A 26,942-nucleotide genomic window follows, 5' to 3' on the forward strand; every position below is an offset into this window, starting at 1 on the left:
GACATCAACTGTAGGGCTAATTAGTACCAGATAGGTCTAGAGAATATCTTTATCTCAGTCATAATTCTATAAGGAGACAAGAATTACTCTTCTCAAACTGGTACATCTATAGAGAAGAAACCTTATGAACAGTGTCCTTTCCATGAACCTCTCTCGGCCGACTTTAAAATCCATACAAAATGGTGAATATATCACAATATGGCCTCATATATATATATATATATATAAAATCAAATCCACTATAATTATGATATTTAAACATAAATGTTATATACCTATGAAAAAGGCACAAGTGGCTGTAGAACATGACCTGTACTTTGGGTTCACTTCCTTACAATACACACCTCAGATGCTGCAGAACCTCTTTCTGAAGACAAATAGGGAGTTTAAGGTCAGTCGCCGGATAACCTGCTTTTCTCTCCTCCACAGTGCCTGAGGTATCACAGAGCCGACCACAGTGTCCCCACCATACATTTTTCTCATGTAAGCCCTGATACTATGTACCCAATCCTGGTGACATCAGCAGTGTATTGTGGACCAAATAGTAGTGTGAGCCCACCCATCAGCTATACAGCAGAACTTGTGAATACCCCCAAATATGAAAGACCACATCAGCAAGTGATCTGCCCTTGTTGACCCGCATAGGCCCTGAGATTTTTCAAATGTCATCCACATGCATTTCCACAATGTAGGTTGACCTGTGGTACAGATTTTTACTTGATTGACGACCAGGCCTGAAAGGACCTTAGATTAGAAAAGGCTTGAAAAAATGGACAATCCCTTTATTACATTGTCTCCTATTGCTTTACTATATTGAGAATAGAGGTTTTCTACTCTCAGCACAGTAAGGCTATAGCCTCTTGTTATGGGTTAAATGAAGGAGAGAGAGGAAAAAAAAAAAACTGAAGAAAAAGATCTAGAATTCTCTGCTAGGATTTGAACCTCTAGCAGAGGTTCAAGGGTGACCACTTACCTCCAGGCTACATCCTTATCACATTGGTAAGGGTGGTTTTCTATACTTAGAAAGCGAATACATATTACTGGTGTCTTTCTAGTCATGTATATCGTGCCAGTGAATAAATCAGCAATACAGTATGTATTAGCTTTCTAAGCATAGAAAACCTCTATTCTCAACATGGTAAGGCTACAGAAAAGTAATGTATATGATATGTACATGCTTGGACACAGCTTTACCCTCAGCATGCTGATGTCTAGCTCTGTCAATCAAGGGGAAGGGGGAGTGTGTAGAGCCCAGGGGGCGTTACAAAGAAGTGCTCTAAGAATTCAGCCCTGTCCCCTGGTGCTCCAACGTGCTCATTTGTATATGAATAAAAATGCAGATATCTCTGCAGCTGATTCACATACAGACAAAAGAAAGGTATTGTCAGCAGCAGTACACCTGGTTTAAAAGGGTTGAAGGTGCTGATAGAGGCTCTCTAAGGGTGCATTCACACGACCATGTGTATTTTGCGGTCCACAAAAATAAGGATGTCATCAATGTTGCATCCTTTTTTTTTTTTTTTTGCAGACCCATTGTAACAATGTCTATTCCTGTCTGCAAAAAGGACAAGAATAGGACATGTTCTATCTTTTTTGCAGGGCTGCGGAACGAACATATGGACAGCACACACATTTTTTAGGGCCCCATTGAAATGAACAGGAGCAAAAAATGGTCATATGAATGGGGCCTAAAGCCCAGTACAGTTTATGGTAAGTCAGTTCTGTTATGAAAATAGCATGGATTTGTTGGATTTTCCACCTCTGACAGGCTATAAAACGCCTTCTGGGGGCGCATTTTTAATGACTGCATTTTACTAATTTTGGGCTAAAAATCTTTTTTTTTTTAAATTGGTCTTAAAGGGAACCTGTCACCTGGATTTTGGGTATAGAGCTGAGGACATGGGTTGCTAGATGGCCGTTCGCACATCCGCAATATCAAGTCCCCATAGCTCTGTGTGCTTTTATTGTGTAAAATAAAACCGATTTGATACATATGCAAATTAACCTGAGATGAGTCCTGTATGTGAGAGGAGTCAGGGACAGGACTCATCTCAGGTTAATTTGCATATGTATCAAATCGTTTTTTTACACAATAAAAGCACACAGAGCTATGGGGACTGGGTATTGCGGATGTGTTAGCGGCCATCTAGCAACCCATGTCTTCAGCTCTATACCCAAAATCCCAGTGACAGGTTCCCTTTAGTTTTCGTTCAGTTTGAGAAGAATTTAACCATAATTAGTGTTTCTGAGCCGTGTGGAATGCAGAGATCAGGCATATACATCCAGTCATCAGAACAACCACCTAATGGGTTCAGTGTGAAAGGAAAGCAAGATACTCTGCAGATAGACTGAAGCTTAACCCTGTAGAAAGAAAAAAACAAAAAAACACACACAACTGCTGAAAATGTTTAATAAAGACCAAATTTTAAAAAAAGATTTTTAGCTCAAAATGAGTAAAAATGCAATAATAAAAAATGCCACAATGAAATCTGCAAGTAATGTGACTTTATGGATTTCAATTTTTATTCTTTTAAAATTTTGCTGAAAAATCCACAAGGTCCGATCAGTTAGGGTCCGACTACTGGGACGCCCCACCAGTCATATGAACAAAGGAGCCCCAGGCAATTCCAGAAAGTGTACAGCTAGGAGTGACCCTGCCTTCCGGGGACCCCGGCAGCTGGCTCCCACCGGTGGTGACACATTGATGTTATGTCAAAACTAGTTTTATCCAAGTCACGTCAGGAAGCTGGGGGTTGTAGTCTAGTAACAAATTCTACAAAAATCAGAGGACAAGCAGGTTTTATTCCACAGGTTTTATTATAGCAGTTAGTATAAACACAAAATGGAGGATTTATGGTACAGATGAGGGCATGAAATGCGCTGGGTGCACCCAGTCTACGATGGAGACGTCTTACGGCTAAGGCACTGAGTTCAGACAGGAATAGTAGTAACTGCACCATGGTCGAGGCGCATATCATGGGTTATGTGCACCTGTGTCCATAGGACAACCTTTGAGGGGATTCTATGGGATTTTTAGTTCATAGCTTCTTCTTTGTAATATCTTTGCACCATCACATTGGTTTCCACTTTTTGAGGAGACCCTCGGATTCTCTTTTGGCTATAGTGGTCCGTTTATTTTACATGGGATGATAATCCCAAAACGGAAGACCTAAGATCCCAAGTGCACAATAGCCTTCCTTACAAGCTGCTGTCATTGTGATGACCCCCGGATTACAGGCAGCTATTAAACAAATAGGACATGAGCCCTGAATCCTCAAAAGACAGCTCCAGTTATGCTCCATATTCACATCACTGATATAGGAATCATTCCTGAGCTTACATGGTGACGAGTAAAATATGGATGACCTATTCTCAGGATAGGACGTCAATATCAGATCACTGGGGGTCCGACTCCTGGCACTCCCATCGATCAGATGGCCAAGGCCAGTGACGTCAGGTTCATTAATCACATGGCCAACGTGCACCTCAAATAATTCAGCCTTGGTTGCAATACCATGCACAGCCACTATGCAATGAGTGGCGCTGTGCTTGGTAAGCTGTAGAGGCCACAGCGCTCACCGGAGTGAGTCGGGCCCCACACCAGCCTGGCATTGTAAGTGAAATATGGATAACACAGAGGGGAAAAAAAGTGGACATGGACCACTCGTTAGAATACTGCCCCCTATAGACAATAATATGGCTCTGAACAGTGGGAGAACTGTGCTAAGAGATTGGATCGGTTTCCCTGGTAAATTCAGCTCAGTCCTTTTACCCGTTTCAGTAAGCGGGACATGAAGAGGAGAACATAAGGTGCAATGACATAAAACACATCAGAAAGAACAAACTTTATGGAATAATAAGATTAGTGTAAAAAAAAAAATATATATAATAAATTATATTAATCATCATCACATCGCATTACAGGCAACACTGAGTCCCAACACCACTGGTAAGGCCTTGTTCAGATGGCCGTAACCTGGGAGCAGGTTACCGCCTGTATTACAGCCCCAAATCTCAGACCCTCTGGGGGTCTAATCATCCGAATTCACACCCTATGATGCAGTTAGTTCGAAGAATTAGACCCGTGGTCGGGTTGAGATTTCCAGTTGCAATAAGGACGCTAAAATGCTCCCACGTTACGGCTGTCTGAATAAGTCCTACACTTAAAAACAGAAAATCTAGGGGAGTATATGCGATATGTCTGTATAATCTACTGATAAAAGAGGATGATCTCTGCCCATCACTCTCATCATCCTTGGGGTGGTCGGTATTCAGCAATCACCTCCGTCCTTACTCCGTATACAAAAAGACTCATGGATTTTGGCAGGAAGGTTATGTGATCTACACTGTGAACTGGTCTGGAACGACTTCTAATGGGAGAGCTGTGAGAAGCCATAGGTATCAGGAGGCACTTGCTCTTAAAGGGGTTGTATCATTATAGACAATGGGGGCATATCGCTAGGATATACCCCAATTGTCTTATAGGTGCGGGTCCCACCGCTGGGACCCGCACCTATATCGGGAACGGAGCCCTGTAAGGTGGTGGCTGGAGGACTCCGGTCCGGCCACTACCAAGCTGGCTCCCCATAGAAGTGAATGGGAACGCAACGCGCATGACCGGCCACCGCTCCCATTCACTTCTATGGGCTCAACGGAAATGGCAGAGCCAGCGCTCGGCTATTTTCGCCGGCCCCATAGAAAATGAATGGAGGGTGGCTGTGCATGCGCCCTCCTTCACTTCCGGGGCTCCATTCTCTATATAGGTGTGAGTCCCAGCGGGACCCACACCTATAAGACAACGGGGGCATATCCTAGCGATATGACCCCATTGTCTATGAGACAACCGCTTTAATTATAATGAATGATTGGCATCTGATGGAACAGATTTTAATGTATTTTTTTTTCTACTTTTCAGCATAGACCAATATTTCATGAAAATTCGTATGATAAGGGAGCCATTCCTGTTCTTATATCCGAAGTTCCACCAGACTCTCACAGCTTTATTTAAAAATAGTGGCAAATGCTGACATTCACAATTTCTGTATAAAAAGGTGGGTGTTTAACTACACTATATGGGGAAAAAAAAAAAAAGTATCTGGACACATTACACCTATAGGAGCTTTTATCACATCCCATTCTACATACAAAGGCATTTAAAGGGGTCCTCTCACTTAAGCAAATGGCATTTATCATGTAGAGAAGGTTAATACCAGGCGCTTACTAATGTTTCGTGATTGTCCATATTGCCTCCTTTGCTGGCTGGATTCATTTTTCCATCACATTATACACTGCTCGTTTCTATGGTTATGACCACGCGACAATCCAGCAACGGTGGCCGTGTTTACACAGTATAGGAAAAAGCACCGGTCTCTCTGGTTGCTGTGAGCGATTCCATTATGGTAGCGTTCACTAGTATGTATAAGGTGCAGGGAGCGGGTGAAGCACTGCCAGTACTCACCCCCTCCCTTGTCTTCTTCTCCGCACTGCACACACTATGACCCGACGCTGCACGCAGTTAGGTCGGGCGGGGGAAGACAAGGGAGTGCATCTGGAGGAGCGATCGCCGAACCTGGAGAGGAGCCGCAGAGCAGGAGAGGCAAGTGAAGTTCCTTATTTTAGCTCCGATCTGAGGTTTGATGGGTGTCTGGCATGAAGTCTGATCTGAGGTCTGATGAGGGGGTCTGACATAGAAGTCTGATCTGAGGTCTGACATGTTCTCATAGGGTTCTGGCATGGAAGTCTGATATAAGGTCTGACGGGGGTCTGGCATGGAAGTTTGATGAGAGTTCCTGATTTGGGGGTCTGATCTGATGAAAAATATTTTCTTGCTATTTCCCTCCTCTAAAACCTGGGGTGCGTCTTATATAGCGAAAAATACGGCTCAATCTGGATCCCCACAGACACCCTCCAAAATCTTGTAGAAAGTCTTCCCAGAGAAGCAAAGGAGGGACAAACTCCATATTAATGCCCCATATAGACTGGGAGGTCATAAAAGCTCATGTAGGTCTAATGTAGAGGTGCCCCAATATTTTTGGCCAAATAATGTGTGTATATAATGATTATGCCTAATAGACACTTGTTATATGGCTGCTCACAGCTGTGTCACATGCCAAGTAGTAATGATAAGTAAGGACGCCTTCACATGCTGCGGAAATTTCATTGACTGAAAATCAGTATCATTCATCTGTATGGGGCTTGCAGAAATCCTTGTGCCCGATGCCCCATTCAAACGAATGGAACTGATTTTCAGTCATGGAAATTTCTGCATCAAAATGTGCAGTGTGTGAGTGCACCGTAACTGGCCCAGAATCTTCCACATCATCTGAGTGGAGGAGACTGGAGCTCAGAAGGAGACATACAAGGATGAGGAGGTTCCAGGCTTGGTCGGACACTAAGGCTCTTCCATCTGCCACCACTTGAAGGTGAATGGCTCCCGGCGGACGTTGGTGCCGCAGTGCACCTCGCCCAGTTTCTTGTGGTACGACACAACATCATCAATAAACGTGCACTTCAGTTCTAAGGGCTTGAACAGCTCAATGGCATAATCCTCCAGACAACAGGTCTCCTTGATTATAGGCCCATAGGGTTTGGGAATTCCAAGATCTTTTCTCAGAACGATCATATTAACCTGGAGGAAACATGGATAAAGCACAGAGAAGCTCAGAACACTTCGATGTGGGCATCATGGATGTCTAGTCTCATCACGGTACTCACCATATTGGGGAAGAAGGCTACAGCCTTGTCATTTTGCAGTTTGTATAAGGCAGGTATATCGATGATGTCCTCCTCTGTTAGGCCGAGTTCTTTCTTCAGAATATCCCGGTTCCAGTCAATGCAGTGCTGCAAGAGGGTCAGCAGCATTACCATTCTCTTCTCACACGACCATATACCACTACCCATTTTCTGACATATTTGCCCACCTATATCCTGCCAACGCATACAAGTTCTGGCCCTGGTCTATCTATATGGGTCCCATAGCAATTTTGGTTCACTTCCATGTGCGCACTAGGACATAACTAATGTAGATTCTTCTCAAACTGGCACGGTTGCAAAAACAGCCCTTGTGTCTTCTGCAATACTTTAGACATATGGTCCAATTAAGGCATTGTAGTGGGAGAATATATTGTTAATTACACTCACTGACAAAAAAAATTAATAAAAATTTTTTTAAAATTAAACACACCCAGATAAAAATGCCAGATCGCTGTAAAACTCATCCTGCAGTTATGTCTCAGGCAGATATGTCAATGATTACAGGGGAGGTCTAGACACTGGGTCTTGCCACAAGAAAGCATAAAAGTGCTTCCCACCGCTGCCCTATAAAAAAAAAAAGGCTCTCAGAGGCTACTTTTGGGTAGTGTACCTTTTGGTGAGAAATCGTTGACCGCTAGACATGCCTCTACGATGCACTTAAACATTTTGCCCAGTTGACAAAACCTGGGCACATTACTGGACTGAAAGAAGCAGGATGGTGGTTTTGATGAATTGCCCGACGGCTAGGCCGTTGTTGGGAGCAGTGGTTTAAATCAGGGCATGCACACATGGTGAACAGGCTCCAGACAGACCACCAGTAGAAAGGATTGTTTGATCTACTGACAAGCACAAGCAGCTACCACAGTTTCATTATCCACCATCCAGACACAGGTGGCAGCTTCATTGCATTGCGTGTCTCAGCCTGGACCATTTCCTGGTGCTCGACAGAAGGAAAGTTGGTGTCGCAGTGAGTCCAGATTCTGTTCAGGTTCGAGTATGGAGGTCTCATGGCGAGTGCTCGAGTCCTGCCTTTGCTGTGGAGAGACACACAGTCCCCACTGCTGGGTGATGATTTAGGGAGTCGTCACCTACAACAGTCGGTCTCCCCTAGTAGTGATACGAGGGACACTAACAGCGCAGCGATATATGTGCAGGACAAGGAATTGTTTAGCAGAATAATTCAATATGTGAGAGAGAATCTAAATCGCACATCCTCATTACTATGCTTTTGATATAACAACTGTTTAAAATTACAGCATGATAAAACATGGCTCTACAGCACTATTATCAATCTATTGCTGTGCACTATTAGGAGGCATTAGTATACAGTTTGATCAAAGAGCATAGGCCCACTTACCGCGACAAGGTTGCCTCTTTAAGTGGGGACCTACTCTAACTTTGGCGCGGCACTTTGCGGCGACCATCGTGCTCCAGCAGGCAATGGGACCCAGCAGCCACACAGCGCCCTCACTGTGTGGCAAAGCCACCTAGGCCCTGGGCCCCATCACAGCGACAGCCACCGTGGTAAGTGGGCCTATGCTCTTTGATCAAACTGTATACTAATGCCTCCTAATAGTGCACAGCAATAGATTGATAATAGTGCTGTAGAGCCATGTTTTATCTTGCTGAAATTTAAAACAGTTATATCAAAAGCATAGTAATGAGGATGTGCGATTTAGATTCTCTCTCACATATTGAATAGTTTAGCAGAATAATGCTCGCCCACACAACAACGGGAAGGTCTCCTCCAGATTTAAAGACTTCCTTGGCTGCCTGGTCCCCGGATTTATCACCAATTGAACATTTATGGGACGCCAGCTTCAGAAACCTATGAGTGTGCAGGATCAACAGGCCCAGCTGTAACATCGGTGGGCAAATGTACCACAGGACACCAGGAACCTGTATGCCTCCATGCTCAGCCATATCTCACCTTGTATCTAGGCTAGAAGCATAAAACGTGGTCCTACAGCCTCCTTTCAATTGTAGAGTTGTCCACAATAAACTCCTCCTCTAGCTTTAAAGGGAACCCGTCATCCACTTTACGCTGTCCATACTAACGGCAGAATAAAGTAGAGATAGACAGGCGAGTTGATTTCAGCGGTCTGCCATTTATAAAACTTAAAAATAAGCGGTTGCCAAGAACCAACATCTCAATCATTGCAGACTGGGCCTGGAGAAGAGTCACGACCACCTGAGAAGAGTCCTGGTTACTCATGATCTCCTGCCCACCTGCTGATGACTGACAGTCTTCTACCTAGGTTTATTTCTAGGAGAGAACTGCCAATCAGCAGCAGATGGACGCAGAGAGCAGGAGATTATAAAGAAGTCTGACTCTTCTCCAGGCCCGGGCTGCAAGGATTATGATGCCGATTCTGGGCAACCGCTTACTTTTAGCTCATGAGTGACACACCGCTGAGATCTGCATTTCTGTCACTAATTTATTCTGCCCTCAGCGATGTCAGCATAAAGTTTATGACAGGTTCCCTTTAATATTGTAATCACTTCCAATATCTCCTTCTTGATGTTTTCTTTTTTGTCAATGAGTGTAATTAGCCAGATTTTTGAGTTCATACTTCGATGTCTCAAGGACTCCATCTGCCCCTCTAACCTGTGCATAGTTGTTCTCGTACACGATAGCGTCCGTGGAAAGGATTTTTGTCACGGTCCATCGCTTGGTTTCCAATCCTGCAGGAAAAATGTGGGGGTGAAGATGAATATTTCTATAATATCCACAATAACCGTGTTGTGCAGGATGGGACACGGCCGCTGCTCTCACCCTGGAACATGACGGCGTCTCCATGTCCTTCGTGCTTCTTTTCTTTTAAGATCTGGAAACAAAGGGCAGGACTGGCTAAAACCAGACGGAAGCCCTAAGAGAAAGGAGAATATTCACATGGTTATGACCATCCCAAACAAAACTGTGTCTTCACAAAGACAAACTGAGAAATGGCCACTGCCACCAGACCCTTCACCTCCTCCACCCCCCCCCCCCCACTGCTTTTATTATAGTTCACCACCGCTCTGTCTCCAAAAATGTTCTACTCCTTTTATCTATGCTAATATAAAAAGACATGCATTTCTCAAGGTACCCAGCAGGTGGCAGTAACACATTACTAAATTTCGATCCCTGAAACGCGTTATTGTGAGGGATCATTCATGGTTTGAGCTATGGGAAGTTTGAAATAAAATCTGGGACACATTTTTGATGTAAAAGCTGCCATCTAGTTCTCCTCAAATAAGGTAAAACCTTGATGTCAAAGATGAAAGATCCTAAAGTGTAATTTTTCTGGATATTCGTGTGTACTTAAGGAATACGACCATTTCTGACCATTATAGTATCGGACATTGTTTAGCAGTTTTCGCTCTGCAATGTGGCACTCCTGTTGCAGGAACATTGACTTCATAATAAAATTGTATGTCATTTTTCTCTCATCCACCGTAATCTATGGTGATATATAAAGCTGAGTACACCAAAAGAAAACTCCCCTTAAAAAACAAGCTAATTAAAATATCTCTGATAAAATAAAAAATACCCAAATAAACAGTTACATATAGTTGATGTGCATATCCACCTCTCTCAGTCACATGGTATTGGGCTAGTTACTCCGATATATAAATCAAACCCAAAATATCACGTATGGAAAAATACCATGGACTCCTATAAATATACTAGACGACCGCACACAAAATAATAGACAAAGAAGTTTATTGATGAACAAACATCAAGACTTTTATATATGTAGGTTTCAAGGATACCTGGTGATCATCTTCTACTTTCCCCTTTCATCCTTTGCCTTCCTAGCTATTACTCGATAGCCTCCGGGAATTATACCGCATGATGAGTGATGTTCTCTACAGTCACCGTGATGGAAGTATGATATTATGGACACTCAGATTGGAGAACATGGACTTCTATTTGTATAGTGTATTAATCAACTAGCCCCCTCTTTCCCCCAACCTTCCTCTCGGTTACGTCTTCTTCCAATTGGAGGATAGATCTGACCATGTATGTTTATTATATTGTATTTTGTAATTTTTATTTTATATATTTTTTTTATTTTTTTTGGGGTAGTTCGCAGTAGTCATTTATTCGAGATCATATGTGTGTTCATGCATCGTTTGAGAATAGTGTAATAATTAACCATATTTTATGTTGATTCATGTGCAATAAGTAATCATGTCTTATGCTAATTTTTGTGGTTTTGAATCATGGATTTATTATGATTTAGTAGTCACTTCACGTGGTGGCACATAGATTTTTCGCACTTGCACTTTTGTTCGCACTTTATTCACTTTTAACATGTATTGCAGTATTTTATCTAATTTATTTAGATGTCATCTAATCAAAGTCATCGTCACTTATAATATACATATAAACTGCCAGAAAGACATATCACGTTTTATCACCCTTTTGCATCATCATGTAGATTACTGCTTATGAATGTTCATGAAGGTGTTTTAATATATTTAATACATGTATGTATTTTATGAATTATGTATGGGGCGGGGTGTCCCTTATTTACGTGCACCTCTATATGGCTAGTGCCTATATATTAATACACTGCTCAAAAATATAAAGGGAACACTTAAACAACACAATGTAACTCCAAGTCAATCACACTTCTGTGAAATCAAACTGTCCACTTAGGAAGCAACACTGAGTGACAATCAATTTCACATGCTGTTGTGCAAATGGGATAGACAACAGGTGGAAATTATAGGCAATTAGCAAGACACCCCCAATAAAGGGATGGTTCTGCAGGTGGTGACCACAGACCACTTCTCAGTTCCTATGCTTCCTGGCTGATGTTTTGGTCACTTTTGAATGCTGGCGGTGCTTTCACTCTAGTGGTAGCATGAGACGGAGTCTACAACCCACACAAGTGGCTCAGGTAGTGCAGCTTATCCAGGATGGCACATCAATGCGAGCTGTGGCAAGAAGATTTGCTGTGTCTGTCAGCGTAGTGTCCAGAGCATGGAGGCGCTACCAGGAGACAGGCCAGTACATCAGGAGACATGGAGGAGGCTGTAGGAGGGCAAGAACCCAGCAGCAGGACCGCTTCCTCCGCTTTTGTGCAAGGAGGAACAGGAGGAGCACTGCCAGAGCCCTGCAAAATGACCTCCAGCAGGCCACAAATGTGCATGTGTCTGCTCAAACGGTCAGAAACAGACTCCATGAGGGTGATATGAGGGCCCGACGTCCACAGGTGGGGGTTGTGCTTACAGCCCAACACCGTGCAGGACGTTTGGCATTTGCCAGAGAACACCAAGATTGGCAAATTCGCCACTGGCGCCCTTCACAGATGAAAGCAGGTTCACACTGAGCACATGTGACAGACGTGACAGAGTCTGGAGACGCCGTGGAGAACATTCTGCTGCCTGCAACATCCTCCAGCATGACCGGTTTGGCATTGGGTCAGTAATGGTGTGGGGTGGCATTTCTTTGGAGGGCCGCACAGCCCTCCATGTGCTCACCAGAGGTAGCCTGACTGCCATTAGGTACGGAGATGAGATCCTCAGACCCCTTGTGAGACCATATGCTGGTGCGGTTGGCCCTGGGTTCCTCCTAATGCAAGACAATGCTAGACCTCATGTGGCTGGAGTGTGTCAGCAGTTCCTGCAAGACGAAGGCATTGATGCTATGGACTGGCCCGCCCGTTCCCCAGACCTGAATCCAATTGAGCACATCTGGGACATCATGTCTCGCTCTATCCACCAACGTCACGTTGCACCACAGACTGTCCAGGAGTTGGCAGATGCTTTAGTCCAGGTCTGGGAGGAGATCCCTCAGGAGACCGTCCGCCACCTCATCAGGAGCATGCACAGGCGTTGTAGGGAGGTCATACAGGCACGTGGAGGCCACACACCCTACTGAGCCTCATTTTGACTTGTTTTAAGGACATTACATCAAAGTTGGATCACCCTGTAGTGTGTTTTTCCACTTTAAATTTTGAGTGCGACTCCAAATCTAGACCTCCATGGGTTGAAAAATTTGATTTCCATTTTTTATTTTTGTGTGATTGTTGTCAGCACATTCAACTATGTAAAGAACAAAGTATTTCAGAAGAATATTTAATTAATTCAGATCTAGAATGTGTTATTTTTGTGTTCCCTTTATTTTTTTGAGCAGTGTATAATAGATGGGAGGCTGTTCACTGACAATTATGGGGGGGGGGGGGGGTACGATACTTTATAGGGTGCTACGATGTACACTTACTCAGCGCCGATCATGTGATTGCAGTCGGCGTTCAGGTCCTGAGGTTCTGCTGCATCAGCTGACTGGTCACGTGTGGGGCGCCCTCCGACGGGACGAGTCGTGGCATCGCGAGATTGCGCGATGACGACGGAGGAGAAGGTGCGGCCAAGCGGGATGGTCCATTGGCTGGACGGTATGAGCTAGGGGTATATATAAGAGGGGTGGGAGATAGGTGGGTTGTGCCCTTCACAAAGCGAGACAGCGAAACGGATGTTGGGCCGTTCCCTTTAACCTGGGTATGTACTATATATGTATATCATAGCTCTCAGCCATATTTGTTGGACTCTGCGGCTCCTTCGGAGTACTGCAGTCGTTCCTAGTGACATGTAGGTCATGGATGCCTGTTGGTACCGTTTACTAATACTATGGGCGTGTGGCATTCTACTACTAAGGCTGCTGAGCTGGATTATTGATTTTATATCAAGACACGGAGGCCTCATATTGCTTAACTCTTTCTTTACTTGAAAATAGCAGCAAAGAAGATAATCTGAAAAAAACCATTAGTACAGAGGTAACATAAGCCCCTCCCCCTTAGTCCTCCATAAAGGGACCTCCTCAACATCTCGACTTCCTCTTTCTTTGCTGCTGCGCTTCAGATAAGTACCCCTCCACAGCCCTCTGGGCTGTGAGTGAAGGATTTTGTCTGTAGTATTGTTTTTTGTTAATTTGGACTACCTGTGTACCGCAATTGTTTTCTTCCTTAGGTTTGGCGCGTTTTGGGGTCGCGTTTTCTCCCCATTATTATATATATATTTATATATATTTTATGTAATTACTTGTTTTTACTTTTACCCCGTTCCGTTTTGTTCCCCTCATACTTCCTCTGTGAGGCCTTTTTTCTCGCCCTCCGGTGGTCGCTAACCACTCCGCGACTTCTGGTTTACTTACCGCACTGAGGGGTCTCCTGCTATCTTTGGCGTTGTTGCCGGGCGCCATTTCCTCCTTCTTCATCGCTTCGGGCGCGCCTGGAGGTATCGCGAGGTTTCGGCGGCCATTTTGGATTGCGCCCGAGATCTCGCGATTGCGGGATTTCGGGCGCGAGCACTTCCCGGCTGTCTGCCTGCCTCTCTGCTTCCGAGATCCCGCGAGATTTCGGAAGTTTTTGTCAGTACCTCGCCAACGGTCACTTAGGCTTGCCGCGCTCCTGTCCGGTCGCATTATTCTTGCCTCAGGGTCTTTAATTTTAGGTACTGTTGTCGCCCATTGCTCTTATAATATCGCTAGTCATGTCTCTGGTTCCAGCCCCCTCTCTGATCTCTAGCAGCCCTTTGCTAGACTCTAATAATGCTACTCCCCAGGCTATGCCCCCCCCTTCTGGGGCAGCTATGCCCTCTATGGCTGATGCCCAAGCTAGGGCCTTACAGCAGTCCATTTCAGACGCTATTTTGTCTGCTATGGGCTCTGTTTCCTCAGCCCTCACCAGCTCCCTGTCTCAGGTCCTCTGTGCCCAGACAGTAACATTGACACAAGATACTACTGTGTCTTTACCTAACACCTCCAGAAACTCCTTGACCGATGGCTTAGTTCCATCATCTGACAGCGCGCTCCGGTCGCGCAAACGAGCCTATCCGCGCAAGGCAGAATGTGCACGGAACTGGAAAACGGCTAGAGCACAGCCGCAACCAGAATCTGACTCTCAGGAGTCTGAGGAGGAGGTTGAGACACGTTCCCCAGCTAACTCTGAGGGGGATGAGGTTGATTTGGATGAGGGGCAACCTGATCCGGTTTCCCGGCCGACTACTGCTAGGTCGTCTGCGACGACTGACGCGCAGACACCCCTCATGGATCCATCTGGTGCCCCGCTATTTGACCCGGACTCACTCCATCATCCCAGGTCATCCGAGTGGTTGCCGGCTCCCCATGTCGCTGGCTACATTGAGTCCATGGCCCGCAAGCCTCTTAGCAAGGAGGCTAGAAACAAACTGCGAGCCGAGTGCCCCCGTCCGACTATTCCGAACAGGGTTTGTGAAACCCCCGCAGTCGACCCTAAGGTCGTACAATTTTTGTCGAAATCTGGATTTAGTCCCCGTAGAGGCCTGGACTCAGCCCTTCGGGCGTGCCAGGACAAATTATTAGACATAATGGGGCCACTAGCCAAAATCTTTGATTTGGCGGAATCGGCTAAGGCTGAGGGCAGACTAGTAGACCCCGAGGAACTCAGAGGCTGGGTCCAAAGGGCCATATGCCTGGCGGGCAACGCCAATACCTCTATTGCCATAGAACGCAGGAAGGCCATCTTAATCAAGATGGAACCTAAGTTAGCCAACATGGCCCTGACTGAATCGGGCAAAGACGCCCAGGGACTCCTGTTTGGTGATCCTTTTATTAAGGAGCTGGGAAAGTTCGTGGGCACGTTTACTGCCCTGGATAAGGCGCAAACCTCTATGCGCAAGGTTTTCAGTAACCGGGTTTCCTCCAGGGCCGGCAGTTCTAGGGGCCGTCTGGCCGGCCGCTCCTCCTTCCAATCCCGAGGCTCGGGACGAGGCCCCTCTTCATCTTCCTTCAGGTCCTACAGTCAGGACCCCAGGCATCCTCCATCATTCTTCCCGGCGAGGGGCTCTTTTGGACGAGGCAGATCATATCGTGGACAACCGAACCTTCGACGCCCTTTCGGTAAGTCAACGGTTTCCTCTCCCTTTTTTTTTTGGACCCATGTATAGGGGGCAGACTCCGTTCCTTTTCCCATGTTTGGGCCACTATAACTTCGGATCCATGGATTTTGTCCACAATACTAGGTTTCCACATAGAGCTTGTGTCAAGCCCGTATTTTCTAAGGTCTTCCCTGCATACTCAGACGCCCCTGTCGGCCCAATCCCTCATAGACGAGGAGTTGAATCAGTTGCTCCTGAAAGGAGCCATAGAGCCAGCCACCCGAACCCCTCGGGGAGTGGTCAGCAGTATCTTCCTCGTGGAGAAAAAAGGGGGTCAATTCCGACCAGTGATAAATCTAAAGGCTCTAAATTCCTTTGTGAGATACCGTCATTTCAAAATGGAGGGCATCCACCTCCTTCGGGATATGCTCCTTCCTCAGGACTGGTTAGTAAAACTAGACCTAAAGGACGCGTACCTTACGGTACCGATTGCTCCATCCTCAAGGGATCTGTTGCAGTTCCGTTGGCGGAACACCCTGTGGCGGTTCACGTGTCTTCCCTTCGGCCTGTCGTCCGCCCCATGGTGCTTCACAAAGTTACTTCGTCCAGTCATGGCCTGGCTCCGCAGTCGAGGTGTGAGGCTCATAGTATATCTGGACGATATCTTGATCATGGCCGGAGATTATTCCACCATTCTGAGTCACTTGCATCTGGCAATGTCCCTTCTCACCAGCTTGGGTTTCATCATCAACCGGGAGAAATCCTGTTTGATCCCGTCCAGGACTTTGGAGTTCCTAGGTTTCCTGGTGGATTCGGAGGCTCTGACTCTCAGTCTTCCCACAGTGAAGGTCAGTTCCATACGCAAGGAATTGCGTCGCACGTTGGCTCTACCTCAAGTATCCCTTCGTCAGTTGGCCAGAGTGATAGGTCTGTTGTCGTCCTCTATCCAGGCGATTTTCCCAGCCCCACTACATTATCGGGCCTTGCAGCGCCTGAAGATTGCTCATCTTCAGGCGGGAGCCACCTAGGCGGACCTCATCATTCTGGACTCGGACACTCGGGACGAGTTACTTTGGTGGATTGCCAACCTGTCAGCCTGGAACGGAAGGGCCATTTTTGGTCCTCGTCCGGACCTGGTAGTGGAATCCGACGCCAGTCTCTTGGGCTGGGGGGCTCATTGCGAGGGAGTGTCCACCGGGGGCCCTTGGGCGTCCTCGGAGTCATCCCTGCACATCAATGCCCTAGAACTCCTAGCGGGTTCCTTTGCGATCCGCAGTTTTGCCAACGGGAGGGCCAGAGCGTGTGTACGTCTTCGGATGGACAACGTCTCGGCGGTCCGGTATATCAACTCCATGGGAGGCACCCGATCCAGGATGTTAACTCACCTGGCCAAGGAGTTTTGGAACTTCTGCCTTTCCAACAACATTTCAGTCGTGGCGGAATACTTACCGGGGCTCCACAATACTCGGGCCGATTGGAGCTCTCGTTTCATGTCCGACTCCAGCGATTGGAGATTGGACGAGGAAATCTTCGCCTCTGTGTTATCTCTCTGGGGTCCTTTTTCCATCGACCTTTTCGCGTCTCGTTGGAACGCCCAGCTCCCCAGGTACTTCAGTTGGAGGCCGGACCCATCCGCGGAGGCGGTAGATGCCTTCTTACAACAGTGGTCAGGGAGCCTGATGTATGCGTTTCCACCTTTCTCCCTGATTCCACGGGTCCTGGCCATGGTGCGTTACCAATTGGCGGAATTGGTCCTAGTGATCCCGTTTTGGAACACTCAATCGTGGTTCCCTCAGCTCCTGGAGCTGTTGGTGGACTATCCCCTATTATTGCCCCACTCAGCGGCCCTATTACGGGGGCCATTGAATCAATCGCACCCTCTTGTAGTCTCGGATTCCTTACGCCTGCTGGCTTGCAGGATTTCGGGAACCCCGATCCACCCACGGATGTTTCGGAGACGGCTAGGTTCCTATTGGAGAGCGCATGGGCCCCCGGCACCAGAAGAGCTTACAAGTCGGCATGGCAGTCTTGGTCTGGTTGGTGCCTGCTCAGGAATCTGGATCCCGTTACAACCTCGGTGAATAATATTATCTTGTTCCTGTCTTCTTTATACAAGGATGGTAAGGCCTATCGTACCATTAATGTGTTTAGGTCGGCTATTTCATCTGGCCATAGGGGGTTTGAAGGCTGCCCGGCGGGGCGTCATCCCCTTGTTTGTCGGTTACTTAGAGGCTCTCGCCTTACCCGACCTCCCCGTCCTCGTTTTTCGAGTTCTTGGGACGTATCCATAGTTTTATCCTTTCTGTCGTCTTGGCCGATCAATTCGGACCTCTCTTTACGTCAGCTTTCGGCCAAGTTAGCTACCTTATTTTGTCTGGTCTCCTGTAAAAGGGTGTCGGACGTGCGGGCGTTGGACTACGATGCTCGCTCGTTCACCCCGGATGGTGTGACCTTTAATATCTCACGTCGCACTAAGACCAGTATTAAGTCTGTGGATTATCCGGCTTTTCCGGAATCCTTGATCCTGTGCCCAGTTGCATGCCTTAGAGAATACGAAGCTCGGACTTCGTCTTTGCGGACTACTTCTCATTCGCAGCTGTTCATTTCTTTCCGTCGACCTCACCTTCCGGTCACTAGCGTCACTTTATCGCGTTGGGTGAAATGGATCTTATCCCTATCCGGCATCGACACCTCCATCTTCACGGCGCATTCGGTTCGAGGTGCCGCGGCCACGTCCCTTACCCTTTCGGGGGCTAAATTGGAGGACGTCATGAGACTGGCGGACTGGTCTCGAGTTTCTACTTTCAGGGAATTTTACTTCAGACCGGGTCCGCATATGTTTTCATCCATTGTAAGTCGGCTTTAAACTAGCAATATGAGGCCTCCGTGTCTTGATATAAAATTGTAGGATTTTACTAATTTATGACGTAAAGTCATGATTTTATGAAAGACACGGAGGCGAGTATTGCCCACCCACTCTTTTCTCCCTCCCTTTATTTTATATGTTTGTATTATTTTGAATACTGAGAGTTGAAGATTTTTTCCCTTTGCACTGTTTATTACTGTATTGGTACGACTATTCGGAGCTCTTACTTGGCTCCTTGCTATTTATTTTTACGTTTCTTTCCAGGTTGATTACAAGGCCCAGCAGTCTGTGATTGATGTTCCCCAGTGTGGTCACGTCTTACCAGGATTTCGTTTGGGGATTGTTCCTTTGTTTGGAGTCGTTTGAAGTCACGCCGATGTTCCTGTTTCTCGGCAGTTCCAGTTTCGGTTTGCAGATCCGTTACCAAAGAAAGAGGAAGTCGAGATGTTGAGGAGGTCCCTTTATGGAGGACTAAGGGGGAGGGGCTTATGTTACCTCTGTACTAATGGTTTTTTTCAGATTATCTTCTTTGCTGCTATTTTCAAGTAAAGAAAGAGTTAAGCAATATGAGGCCTCCGTGTCTTTCATAAAATCATGACTTTACGTCATAAATTAGTAAAATCCTACAATTTGCACCTAGTCCCGTGGTTGGAGGGATCTTTTCCTCACATTCCTACACTTCTTTAATAGATTTTTTTTAGTATTTATACAATTGTCTTGATGTTTGTTCATCAATAAAGTTCTTTGTCTATTATTTCATGTGGAGTCTAGTATATTTATAGGAGTCCATGGTATTGGGCTAGGCGGCTGTGCACACATACGGCTGCCTTCACATCTGTCCTAGCTATTTCTGCTCTCTTAAAGGAGCAGAAGAATGAGAATAACGGAAGGGCTGGATTCGGCACATAACAGACATGAACAGAACCTACCAGATCCCGTTCACTATAATGGGATCCATTCGGTTTTTGTAGCAGAGAAAAGAAAAAAAAAAAAAAGTCCTGGGTGCAGGACTTTCTCTCCGCTATTTTTCATCAAATCTGTGATGGAAGCCCCAAATGGAGCTTCCAAACGCAGATGTGAAAGAAACCTAAGCAGTGAATTGAGAGTTAGTGAAAAGGAGAGCAGCCTGATAGGTGAAGGAAGCATCTTACCCTGATAAGATACATTACAAAATTTCTTCTATTCATTTATGAAACACAAAATGAAAAAACATTTACTCTTTAATCACAATCTATAGCAGTTGAATGTACTAGATTCACATAGTTTAAATGTACATCCACACAGGTTGTAAACTATAGTAAATAAAAAAAAAAAAACTTGGTTTCACTGTGGTATTTGCAGCAAAATTTGCATATGTTACATGTGAATTTTGTTGCAGATTTGCCGGGGGTTTCACCCTATGTGATGCAAAGACTGAAATCCACAGTGAAAATCTCTGACATGTTACCGAAAATTCCATGTCCTGGCCCCGATCATAAGACATAGGTTAATTGGCAATGAAACACAAAAAAACAATGAAACTTAAGCTACTTTCACGCTCACGTTTTGGGCGGATCCGTCATGGATCTGCAAAAACGGATCCGTTACAATAATATAACCGCATGCATTTGTCATGAACGGAACAGTTTGCATGATCTATAACATAGCCAAGACGGTTCCGTCATGAACTCCATTGAAAGTCAATGGGAGACGGATCAGTTTTCTATTGTGCCCGAGAAAACGGATCCGTCCCCATTGACTTAGGCCTCATGCACACGACCGTTGTGTGCATCCGTGGCCGTTGTTCCGTTTTCCGTGATTTTCTGCGGACCCATTGACTTTCAATGGGTCCGTTGAAAACTCGGAAAATGCACCGTTGTTCATCAGCGGCCGTGATCCGCGTTTCCTGTCCGTCAAAAAAATATGACCTGTCCTATTTTTTTGACGGACAACGGTTCACGGACCCATTTAAGTCAATGGGTCCGTGAAAGAACACGGATGCACACAAGATTGGCATCCGCGTCCGTAGGTTACTTTCATACAGACGGATCCGAAGATCCGTCTGCATAAAAGCTTTTTCAGAGCTGAGTTTTCACTTTGTGAAAACTCATATCCGACAGTATATTCTAACACAGAGGCATTCCCATAGTGATGGGGACGCTTCTAGTTAGAATATACTACGAACTGTGTACATGACTGCCCCCTGCTGCCTGGCAGCACCCGATCTCTTATAGGGGGCTGTGATCTGCAAAATTAACTCCTCAGGTGCTGCACCTGAGGGGGGTTAATTGTGCATATCATAGCCCCCTATAAGAGATATGGGGCTGCCAGGCAGCAGGGGGTACACCCCCCTCCCTCCCCAGATTGAATATCATTGGTGGCCAGTGCGGCCCCCTCCTCTATTGTATTATTTTCATTGGTGGCACAGTGTGCGGCCTCCCCCCCCCCCCCCCCGATCATTGGTGGCAGCAGAGAGTTCTGATCGGAGTCCCAGTTTAATCGCTGGGGCTCCGATCGGTAACCATGGCAACCAGGATGCTACTGCAGTCCTGGTTGCCACGGTTACTTAGCAATATTAGAAGCATCATACTTACCTGCTGTGCTGTCTGACCGGCCGGGAGCTCCTCCTACTGGTAAGTGACAGATCATTAAGCAATGCGCCGCACAGACCTGTCACTTACCAGTAGGAGCGGTACTTCACTTTTTTAGAAGAATGGGACACTACTCCTGCTGTGTCCCCGTACGGCTGCACGGTACGCGACCACAGTGCAGCCCTGTCACAACCGCGTCTTGGTGGTTGTACCTTAAAATAACATTTTGGCTCGGAGATATACCATTGAAAAAAAAATAGTGTTTTGAAATCTCCCTTTTTAACCAGGTTTTCTGTTTGGTCCAATTTAGAATGAATAAAAAGCACCACGAAGATTACGGTAAGGCTGGGTTCACATCTGTGTTGTGAAGTCCAGCATACAAAGCCTCAGCATAGGCGTGCGCACAGGGTGTGCCGGGTGTGCCTGGGCACACCCTAATCAAGCCGACTTGAGGTTTACAATGTGCGGCACTGCAGGCAGCAGAGCAATACAGCTGATGCCTGAAATCTCCAATAACAGAGCTCTGTACATTACAGAGCTCTGTTATAAGGGAGGAGGCTGCTGACTGGCCAGTATCAGCTGGCTGCCCTGCTATTGGCTGATCCTCTCACACCCCCTCCTCTCGGGAGCTGAACACAGCAGCAGTAGCTTCCTTTTCAGTTATTATGAAGACAGGAAGCGCGCCGCCCCTGGGGCTGATGAAGTGCCAGGGACAGTATAGGAATGGAGCCATCACCATGTGCCCAGGTGAAGTGCCCATGTGAAGTGTCCTGCAGGCTTCTATCTACTGCTGGGTGGGAGCTCCATGTGGAGCTTTATGAATTAAAAAACTAATAGCCAAGACAGAGGCTAAAAAAAACCTGCTTCTGACCCTTATGTTAAAACATAACTTTCATTTGATTGCTTTAACACCTAATGGAAAAAAATCATTTTAAAAAGCTGCTGTTTCTCTAGATGACCTTATAGTAGTGGTAATAGAGTCTCAGGGGTCTATAAAAGCAGCTACACTATTTTTACAGACCTTTGAGACTCTATTAACACTACTATTAACATAAGGTCATCTAGAGAAAAAGCAGGTTTTTTTATTCTTTTTTTTTCCCGTTTAGATGTTAGAGCAAACTAATGAAAGTTATGTTTTAACACCTAAAAGGAATTTTTTTTTTTTAAAACCTACTGTTTCTTTAGATGACCTTATGTTGATAGTAGTGTTAATAGAGTCTCAAAGGTTTGCAAAAATAGTGTAGCTGCTTTTATAGACCCTTGAGACTCTATTACCACTACTATCAACATAAAAGGTCATCTAGAGAAAGAGCAGCTTTTTAAAAAAAAAATTTTTCCTTTAGGTATTAGAGCAATCAAATGAAAGTTATGTTTTAACATAAGGGTCAAACAGGGTTTTGTTTAGCCTCTTGGTTATGCGTTTTTCGATGCAAGTTCTCTGGATCAATGAGATTTTTTCCCCCGTATGGTTTTATATGGAGAGCAATGTCCAGTGATAACAGAGAGGACTATACTGTATATTGTACGGGATGGGGCAGGGGTCATACTGTATATTGTACGGGATGGGGCAGGGGTTATACTGTATATTGTACGGGATGGGGCAGGGGTTATACTGTATATTGTACGGGATGGGGCAGGGGTTATACTGTATTGTACGGGATGGCGCAGTGGTTTTTATGCTCTTTGATGTGACAATTATCTTAGGTTTTCCTATCGCCCACCTTTGATGGCGCTGTGCCCAGCTCTGAGCCGATCCCGCTCAGCAGCTGCCAAGGCTTAGAGGAAACACTGGTTCTGTCACCCCCGTGCTGCACTTTTTCGGCCCATAAGATGCATTTTTTCCCCCCAAAAGTGGGGGGAAAATGCCCCTTCGTCTTATGGGGCGAATACTAATCAAGTTATTAGTACCAGAGGGCCAGGAAGCGCTATACTCACCTCTTCTTGGTCCTCATGCGCTCCACTGTGAATGCTGCGCACAGTGTGAGGCCGCGCTGTGACCTCACACTGTGCGTACCCACACAGCATACTGTACAAGAGGATTACCGAGCGGTGAGGAGCAGCAGCGTCCGGAGCAGGAAAGTGTTTGTTTGTTTGTTTTGTTTTTGTGGGGATTGATATGAGGCACTGGGGCCCTTATCTGAGGTCTGATTGGGGGTCATTCACATTGGGGTCTGATCTGAGGTCTTATTGACATTGGGGGTCTGATTGGTGGTCTGACCTGAGGTGCAATGAATTTTTTTTTTCTTATTGTCCCTCTCTAAAACCTTATAGGGCGAATAGAGCGTCTTATAGGGCGAAAAATACGGTAAGTTTAAAAATGATTTCTTCTCCCTTCATTATATTGATAGTGCAGGTCTGTATGTATACAGAGTGTATTTGTGTGATATTGATATATATATATATATATATATATATATATATATATATATATACACATACATACACACACACACATACATACATACATACATACATACACAGGTGCGTGTACGCTGCGTCTGTGTTTGTGCTTTAGGGTGCACACCCTAATGCAATAGGCTGCGCACGCCTATGAGCCTCAGACCTATCACGGTAGGAACCAGCCTAGATTTCAGTGGTCCAAAACATCCTTAGGCACCTGGGCTTCCTTGACAGTACAGAGACCTTCGTCCTGACTTCTGCAAAGAATCCTGTAATTCTACATCAAAGGGCATCAGGAAGTACACATGCTTTACTCATATGTCACAGCGCTGGGTTGCCATGAAATTCACGGACGCAACCTCGTACTGACTTACAATGACGAGAATAAGAACAACCACATGCATCAAATGTATAAACTCTAAATAAATTAAAGAGATACACTCAAATCATTTTTATCATTTGACCCTAAGGGACCCATGGCTGCAGAACGCATAATCCACATTGCTTCTTTTTGCAATAGGAGGCGATTTGCCCAATGACCACTGTTCGACAAAAAAAAAAAAAAAAAAAAAAAGAAGGATAAGGGTCCACTCACACTTCCGCTGTTTCTTTCCTGATCTGTTCCGTTTTTTGCGGAACAGATCTGGACCAGATCTGTACCCATTCATTTTCAATGGGTCCTGAAAAAAAAAAATCTGACATTGAGCTGTCCGATTTTTTTCAGGACCCATTGAAAATGAATGGGTACAGATCTGGTCCAGATCTGTTCCGCAAAAAACGGAACAGATCAGGAAAGAAACAACGGACGTGTGAATGAACCCTAAGTTAGACAGTACCTTCTGATCCGGCGCCGGCACAAAGGTCATGAATTCATCCACGTGACCCACTAACAACCAATCAGTAAACAGCTCAATGGGCGACTGCACCCTCTGGGAATACAGAAAGTCCCGCACGACTTTGGTCATTCTTCTGCCGGATGAGCTGTAAAGAGAGGAGTCTGTGAGAGGACACACCCCAGACGGTGAACTCTATGGACAACGTGTGCCTGTTATAATAGACTTTTATACGTATGTGACATATTTCAGAACACAATGTGCATTCAGTGGGTATAAGAGGAGAAAGAGAGGTGGCAGAGGTTACAATCTAAGGGCTCATGCACACGACCATACTGGCTCAGTGCCTATGCTGTGGAACACAAATAGTGGTCTGCAATGCACGGGCACTGGCCACATGCACTCCATTTGGGGATGCGGCCCATTGACTTAAATGGGTCTGCGCTCTGCACCATACGGCCAAAGATGTAACATGTTCTATCTTTTTGCAGTGCGGAGGCACGGACAAGAAAGCCCACAGAAGCGCTTCGTAGTGCTTCCGTGGGCTTCCGATCCGTGCCACCGCAAAAGATAGGTGAAGTCTTATCTTTGGTCGCATCTGGCAGATGCGGACCCATTCAATTCAATGGGTCCGCATACGCACAACGGAGTGCACACGGCCAGTGCCCGTAGATTGCAGACCGGCCATTTACGTTCCGCAATATGGGCACTAAGCTAGTACAGTCGTGAGCATGAGTCCTAAGGGAGACAAAATGAAGTCATCTGCAAGACCACGTCTAAAAGCAGTCCCTAAAAAGACCAGAAAGCAAAAGAGATCCCTTGCTTCAGACTATTGCTGAGATCATGTAATACAGATCTGCAGCCACAGAGTGATGCGTCATATCCATTCTGGTGTGAAGGCTCACATGACCTGGGTGCGTGCCCCCGACACCGCTGGCAGGGGGGTATTCTTGAGTGACAGAGGCTAGCGCAGCGAGGTGCCCTCAGAAATAGCCTTGCCGACTCAGCAAAGCAGAGGAAAGGTGTTTACTGCTACTTGTGTGACAGCTGAGGATGTAAGATTATAGGGGAGGTTCAGAGAGGACACTGGCAATGCCACCAGCGCCACCATCAGGAGGCATTCATACTACAGACAGCTGAGGACCTGGCTGACCATCCACCAGTACTCCAGACAGAGGAATGCCCACAACTCTAAAGCCTTACGTAGGAAAGCTGCTCCCAATCAGAATCCGTCCCAGTGGGTACTTCTTGCCTGCAGCGGTCACCGGAGGACTCACTTCTAGGTTTCCAAAGGAGTCCAGACTTGTGACCTTCGAGGAAGTTGCAACCTTTGTTACGTAGCCAAAATCTGGTCCCTGGAAATGCAGAGAGAAGGTGAGCAACATATACACATACAGTTACAGTGGGGGGAGGATGCATCATTCCTCTTGTGGCAATATTCTGGCAAAAAAACAAACAAAATAATAATAATAATAATAATAATAATTTCAGCAAACACCATTTTTACATTTTGAAATTTTATGCCACCCATGGCACTTTAGGAAAGTGGGCGTGGTTAGTCAAGTTAACCCCTTCCTGTCATCATTTACATTTTTTTTTTTTATTCAAATCTGAGCCTTCCAAGAGCCATTTCTTTTTTTTACTTTTCCATTCATATGCACGAGACGGCTTGTTAATTTTTTTTTTTTTCTTTTTTTGCAGGACATGTTTTTTTTTTTTAGTTTATCTTACATTGTAAAAAAGTGTTGAAATTAGGAAGACACACCAAAAAAATAAAAACAAACCACAGAAAGCAATGGTGGAATTGTGTTTTAACAGCGTTTACTGAGTGGTAAAACTGACATTAACTTTATTGTGCAGGTCAGTGTAATTAAGGCTACTTTCACACTAGCGTTTCTATTTGCCGGTATTGAGATCAGTCATAGGGGCTCAATACCGGAAAAAAAATATGCTTCAGTTTTGTCTCCATTCATTGTCAATGGGGACAAAACGTAACTGAACAGAATGGAGTGCTCCAAAATGCAGTCTGTTCCGTTTGGTTGCGTTCTCATACCGGAGAGCAGCATGCTGCGGTTTTCTTTCTGTAATGGGATGCGGTGCAAGACGGATCAGTCATGACCCACAATGCTAGTCAATGGGGATGGACATGTTCTCTGACACAATAGAAAATGGATCCGTCCCCCATTGACTTTCAATGGTGTTCGTGACGGATCCGTCTTGGCTATGTTACAGATAATACAACTGGATCCGTTCATAACGGATGCAGATAGTTGTATTATCAGTAACAAAAGTGTTTTTTGCTGAACCCTGCTAGCGATATCAAATTTTTATAGATGTTCTTTAGTACAAAAAAATAAAAAATAAAAATTATATATATATATATATATATATATATATATATATATATATATATATATATATATATATATATATATATATATATATATATAATTTTATTAATTCTGTGGGTCAGAAAATGGGGACACAAAGCTATTTTTTTATATTATATATATAAATTTAGATTTTTGCAGGCAAGCGGTAGTTTTTTTTTTTAAACACTTTTTATTCATTATTGCTATTATTCAGGGGTGAGGTGGGAAGTAAAAAAATTAAACTTCGATTTGGGCATTTTGATTTTTTTCATTACAGATTCACTGTACAGGATAAATACTT

At 45.3% G+C, this 26,942-nt stretch overlaps 1 protein-coding gene and 1 long non-coding RNA gene across 2 annotated transcripts in view; one reads left to right on the forward strand and one right to left on the reverse strand.

Moving 5' to 3' along the window:
• Positions 1-4,895: 4,895 nt before the first annotated feature.
• PADI2 (peptidyl arginine deiminase 2) overlaps positions 4,896-26,942 on the reverse strand; it is a 65,012-nt gene continuing 42,965 nt past the window's right edge. The window contains exons 11-16 of the mRNA XM_040422942.1: positions 25,473-25,624; positions 24,273-24,417; positions 9,530-9,623; positions 9,362-9,438; positions 6,715-6,840; positions 4,896-6,628 (exon numbers count right to left, since the gene is read on the reverse strand). Coding sequence (XP_040278876.1) covers positions 6,392-6,628; positions 6,715-6,840; positions 9,362-9,438; positions 9,530-9,623; positions 24,273-24,417; positions 25,473-25,624 — 831 coding nt within the window. The 3' untranslated portion in view covers positions 4,896-6,391. The remainder of the gene's footprint in view (positions 6,629-6,714; positions 6,841-9,361; positions 9,439-9,529; positions 9,624-24,272; positions 24,418-25,472; positions 25,625-26,942) is intronic.
• LOC120994429 lies at positions 5,307-26,383 on the forward strand. The gene is made up of 3 exons (XR_005777410.1): positions 5,307-5,423; positions 20,210-20,231; positions 26,373-26,383. It is a non-coding gene; the product is annotated as an uncharacterized LOC120994429 (long non-coding RNA).

This window comes from Bufo bufo, chromosome 1, assembly GCF_905171765.1.
Source record: "Bufo bufo chromosome 1, aBufBuf1.1, whole genome shotgun sequence".
NCBI classification, from domain to species: Eukaryota; Metazoa; Chordata; class Amphibia; order Anura; family Bufonidae; genus Bufo; species Bufo bufo.